This window comes from Lithobates pipiens, unplaced genomic scaffold (assembly GCF_037356315.1).
Source record: "Lithobates pipiens isolate NorthernLeopardFrog02 unplaced genomic scaffold, aLitPip1_a1.2 Scaffold_1, whole genome shotgun sequence".
Taxonomy (NCBI): Eukaryota; Metazoa; Chordata; class Amphibia; order Anura; family Ranidae; genus Lithobates; species Lithobates pipiens.
Window position 1 is genome coordinate 4,614,211 of NW_027507685.1, and position 6,000 is coordinate 4,620,210.

Here is a 6,000-nt window from a genome sequence, read left to right on the forward strand (position 1 = left end):
CTACTTTCTCAATTCTCTGCTACAAGATAAATTCATGTTCTCACAGTAAAGGGCCTTTTACATTTGGACTTTTAAAGCCATATCGAAGTTACCAATAGGTCCAATGAACAGGAAAAAAGAACTATTCTGGGGGCAAAACAGCCTCTCACCCATGTAGTGCATTGTGTGTGTATACTGGGTTGTGTCTGTCTTTAATATATACTGATCATACGCCTCCTCAATGATTGTTAACATATATTATTATACAGGTTTTATATAGCACCAACAGTTTGCTCAGCGCTTTACAACATGGGGGCAGACATTACAGTTACATTATAAATTTGGTACAAGAGGAATCAGAGGGCCCTGCTTGTTAGAGCTTACAATCTAAAAAGGAAGGGTCAGTTGATACAAAAGGTAATAGCTGTGGGGGGGATGAGCTGATGGAGGAAGTAAAACAGTGTTAGTTAGAAGCAGGATAGGCTTCTTTGAAGAGAAGGGTTTTCAGGGATCGTCTAAAAGATGGATAGATTAGGGGACAGTCGGACAGATTGGGGGTAGGGAGTTCCATAGGATGGGAGAAGCTCTGGAGAAATCCTGGAGGTGAGCATGGGAGGAGGTGACAAGGGAGCTAGAGAGCAGGAGGTCTTGGGATGACCGAAGAGAGCGGCTTGGTTGGTATTTTGGGACTAGGTTAGCGATGTAACTAGGGGCAGAGTTATGGATGGCTTTGTAAATTATTGTTAGTACTTTGAATTTTATTCGTTGGGTTAGTGGAAGCCAGTGCAGGGATTGGCAGAGAGGGGTGGAAGACATTGAATGGTTGGTAAGGTGGATGAGTCTGGCAACGGCATTCATTATGGACTGAAGGGGGGATAGTCTATGTAAAGGTAATCTAATGAGGAGGGAGTTGCAGTAGTCGAGGCGAGAGATGACCAGGGAGTGAATTTGAAGTTTGGTGGTGTCATTAGTTAAAAAGGGGCGTATTCTGGAAATGTTGCGGAGGCGGCATGATTTGGACAGGGCTTGTATGTGGGCCTGAAAGGACAGTTCAGAGTCTAAGGTTACCCCTAGCACCCTGGCATGTGGGGATGGACTGATAGATGTGCCATTGATCGTGACCAGCGGCGGAACTATAGGGGCCGCTGCAGTCGCACTTGCGACTGGGCCCTGCTGTTCTGCCGCTGTGGAGGGCCCAAGACCTGGCATCTCCCCTGCACCTCTGGCTGGCACTTTAGAAAGCACTGGGGGGAGGTGGAAAGCGGCAATCGGCAGCTCTATGGTGCCTGTGAGCTGCGGAATCTGCTTGGGGCTTGTAGTTCTCTCTTCCCGATTATTATACAGAAAGAGGCCGCGCTTATGGAATGGACTACAATAGGCAGGATTATAGGTGTATATTATGTGTACTTAAAGAATTTCTTCTTTGTTAGTTATTTTTAGAGGTTGCTGCCCCCCTAAAATACACGTGCTGTGTTCAACAACCCGTGTTAAAAGAGTAAATAGTTAATATGGGCTACTGGCGCTACCTTAAATTTATTTCCATTCAAAATATAAAACAATTAAAGCTAAACTTATTTTAATCACCGCTCTCTGGCCCCAAGGCCTATGGTACACCCAGTGTTTAGTGCTTTCAGCTAATGTGTATAGGCTGAGAAATTCCTCACCGTTTTATTCAGAGAGATTGAATTTTCTCAATATTCTATATCAGATCCCATAAGTGACCTAAAACATCCTCACTCTTAATTTAAACAAATCTGTGACAAAAAAAAAAAAAGAAGAAAGAAAAAAGCTAAAGGAAAAATAGAACAAACTTTTCCCCTTGTATCGGGAATATACCAATTAGACTCCCAGTATTAAACAAAACCAACTACATAAAATATTCCAAGTAATAAATATACAGAAAAAAGTATATCCAGGTGATAAATATACAGAAAAAATAAAAATATTATATATATATATATATATATATATATATATATATATATATATATATCTCACAATCCTACACCTTCCTTAAATGACTCATAAAATAGCAGTGTTGTAATGTGAGATTATATATGTGGAAGAAGTATAAAAAATTATATATGTAAAGTGATTAAGCAGTGAAAAAATTCCAAATAAAAATAAACATAACAGTGAAAAAAGTTTGAGAGAAAAAATATATATAGTCCACAGTGATTCTTTTATCAAATGTCCACAACTGTGCAAATTTTTCTGCTCCAGAAGACAAAAGAGTGACTTTCGTGATTATAACTGTTTATTCGTGACTTCCGTGCTCATTCCCCCTCAAGGGTCCCCACTCACCAAATCCACTCACCCCCTAAGGGGTTAAGATGACAGTGTGAGTATGCGTGGTATCGCTGCTGAGGACGTCTCTGACGAAACGCGTACAGCGTCATTACACATATTACGTCACTTCCGGTGCGCCTGTTTCATTGGAGCGCAGCTGGAATACTTGGAATATTTTATAATTGGTATATTCCCAATACAAGGGGAAAAGTTTGTTCTATTTTTCCTTTAGCTTTTTTCTTTCTTCTTTTTTTGTCCCAGAGTTGTTTAAATTAAGAGTGAGGATGTTTTAGGTCACTTATGGGATCTGATATAGAATATTGAGAAAATTCAATCTCTCTGAATAAAACAGTGAGGAATTTCTCAGCCTATACACATTAGCTGAAAGCACTAAACACTGGGTGTACCATAGGCCTTGGGGCCAGAGAGTGGTGATTAAAATAAGTTTAGCTTTAATTGTTTTATATTTTGAATGGAAATAAATTTGAGGTAGCGCCAGTAGCCCATATTAACTATTTACTCTCTTCGCGATTGTCAGTCTATACCAGGGATATGCAATTAGCGGACCTCCAGCTGTTGCAAAACTACAAGTCCCATCATGCCTCTGCCTCGGGGTGTCATGCTTGTGGCTGTCAGAGTCTTGCTATGCCTCATGGGAATTGTAGTTCTGCAACAGCTGGAGGTCCGCTAATTGCATATCCCTGGTCTATACAGTGGAGAGGAAAGGGGAGGGGCCTCTGACCCTGGCAGGTATCAGTTTCACTTTCAGCGAGTCGCTCTGCTTGTACACTGTTTCTGATACATGCCCTGGTCAGAGGCCCCTCTCTTCTCCACTGTATACACTCGGTAGAGAAGAACTACAAGCCCCAGGGAGATCCCCCTGTCTGTGAACACCATAGAGTTGCCAATCGCCGCCTCCCACCTCCACCAGCCAGGGAAACCTCTGGAAGGAGGGGGGGTGAGCTGTCTGGGGACCCCGATGTAAGAGGGGTTGCTCTCTGGGGACCCCGATGTAAGGGGGGGGATCTCTGGGGACCCCGATGTAAGGGGGGAGGCTCTCTGGGGACCCTAATGTAAGGGGGGAGGCTCTCTGGGGACCCTAATGTAAGGGGGGAGGCTCTCTGGGGACCCTAATGAAAGTAGGGAGGTTCTCTGTGGTCCCTGATGTAAGTAGGAAAGTTCTCTGGGGTACCTGATATAAGTGGGGGGATCTCTGGGGACCCTGATGTAAGTGGGGGACCCGTGCTCAGATATGTAATGACACATATACACATATATATATATATATATAAAATATACATGTGTATGCCTGCCCAAGTGTATGACTCTCTTTTCTTTGCTGCTATGGGCTCTAGCCCGAGATCTTTTGTAGACCTAGCAACAACCTTGGTGGGGGCCCTTCATGGTTTCTTGCAGCGGGGCCCTGAAGATGCTAGTTATGCCTCTGATCTTGACACAGAAGTCAGGCACTGTCTGACTATATAACTTGTTCTTATTCTTCTACGGAGGAAGTAAAACCAACATACATGCAGGATGGATGAATATCACCGATTGTGACCTCCACATCATCACTGTCAGTGTCGCTGTCCTCTTCGGCATCACTGAAGCTCTGAGTGATCTGTACAGAACATAGATTTTATATGTCAGTATTGTCACTAAGTTCTGCCAGCCGTACTGAAAGCCAGCATAGGCCACACAAACTTACTAGACTTTCATAAGCCTCACTCTATCATTCATTTTGTAATATACTGGGGTAATAAATGCATAAGTAAAACAACTAATTTTTGCATAACCCCATTATAAAGAGTCCTACAATACTAACCAGGAAATCAGTGCCATCCTATCTCATGGAAATGTTCTCATCCCTCTTCGTTTCTATTTCAGCAATCAATTCCATGTGGTTTTATTTCAAAGAATATAGCTGACTAATCTCTCATCTCATCACACCCGCTTCCTTCCTAGGCTCTCAATAGTTTCATTTATAGCATTTGGATATTTTTTTTTCCCACCAGTCTGTGCAGCCAAGCTGGCAAAGCGGTCTGCAGCCTGCAAATGTAGGCCTAGAGACAAGACTGAGCAGAAACAGCATGATGGTACCCAACCAGGGCTTCCATTTTAAACCGCAGGGCCCCATAAAGGCAACCTGACATGGGGCCCCATACAGCCAATACTTCAATTATGAATGAACACAGTAAGCGATCGTTACCCGCCACTCATTATTTTCATTCAGTAAAGGAAGAGGCTGCTTTATATGACATTTATCTAACACTTCCCCCACTCCCAATCTTGAAGGATCCTATTGTGTGCTTGCAGCTTCCGGTAGGAAGAAGGGGAGGGAAGCCAGCAGCACTGCGGGAGTGGGGCAGGGGGGCAACGTATGGTGCACAGGGAGGGTGATCGGTGTGGCGTGAGGGGGTAATTACTGGAAGCAGTCCTGTGTATGGCTCTCTCTGCAGCAGCTGAAAGTCAATGGGGGGAGGGGGAGGGGGAAGAGGAGAAGAAGCCAGCTTTTAGCTGCTGCAGAGAACCATACAGGGGACTGCTTCCAGTAATTGCCCCCTGCCCACATTCAAATCACTCTGCTGCCTGGAACCCTTTTCATGTGTGCCTACATCTGGACTTAGAGATATCCCGCACTCATATTATATTCATATCCCCCAGGCCCTTCTGGTCAAGTATGAATCTTAAGGAGAGCCCTATGCCATGCCAGCCCTATGTCAAAAATCCATACCAGATCCTCATCCAAGCACGTAGCCCGGCAGGCCAGAAAAAGGGGGTGGGGGGGCTGGGACGAGGGAGTACCCCCTTCCTGAACCATACCAGGGTTTTGGCGGTGTGCGGGTGTCATAATTGACCCAATACCCATTCACAGAGGGGGGGCTGGGATTCTGGGCCCCCCTCTTAAGAGTCCAATAAGCCCCCTGTCCGCAGACCCCCACAACCTTGTGGGGAAGAGGCCCTCATGCCCTGCCCAAGTCACCCCCTCCCCCCATGTTGAGGGCAGGTGGCCTGGTATAGTTCAGGAAGGGGGAGGCTAGCTTTTCCCCCACCCTTTCCTGACCTGCCGGGCTGCATGCTTAGATAAGAGTGCGGTATGGATTTTGGGGGACCCCCACACAGTTTTTTCCTTTTACATTTTGATGTTTTTTTCCCCCATACTTTAATTGTCAAAAAAAAAAAAAAAAAAAACGACAATCAGCTGTGAGTGTGAAAGCCCGCTGACAGCCGAAGAGTCATCGGTTGTCAAGGAAGGGGCAGCTGGCTTTCCAGCCCACTGCTTAGCCACCAGCATTGTCAAAAAACAGCCTGAGGATCCCCCAACCCCCAGACTGATAAATACCAGTCTGCTCACTCAATGCAGTAAATTACTACATGAAATAATGCAGCAATTACTGCTAAATCGAATACCGCATTCAGTATTTAACTGTACATTTTTAGTGAATTGAACTTTCACAACCGATTTATCACATGTGGTATTTTACCGCATTTTATTTGCCGTTATTCATCCCTTAGTGAATCGACCCCTTTGTCATGAGCCGGCGTTTTGTACAAGTGGATGCCTAATGCTTACTCATCTGAACTTGGTCATTTGTTTTGGAAGAAGATTATGGCATAATCTTCTTTATGTCAGAGCCCACAAATATTCATTAGTGGTCCCATATTTCTGGTAAGCCCCCATTTGTTGCACTTGGGTGGTGTGGGCTGCCAGTCCCTTCCGAATTGGGAACTTCT

The 6,000-nt window shown here is 44.7% G+C and overlaps 1 protein-coding gene across 1 annotated transcript in view; it reads right to left on the minus strand.

Moving 5' to 3' along the window:
- LOC143973664 (uncharacterized) overlaps positions 1-6,000 on the minus strand; it is an 80,626-nt gene that overhangs the window by 43,905 nt on the left and 30,721 nt on the right. The window contains exon 4 of the mRNA XM_077474663.1: positions 3,795-3,886. Within this exon, the coding sequence (XP_077330789.1) occupies positions 3,795-3,886 (92 nt within the window). The remainder of the gene's footprint in view (positions 1-3,794; positions 3,887-6,000) is intronic.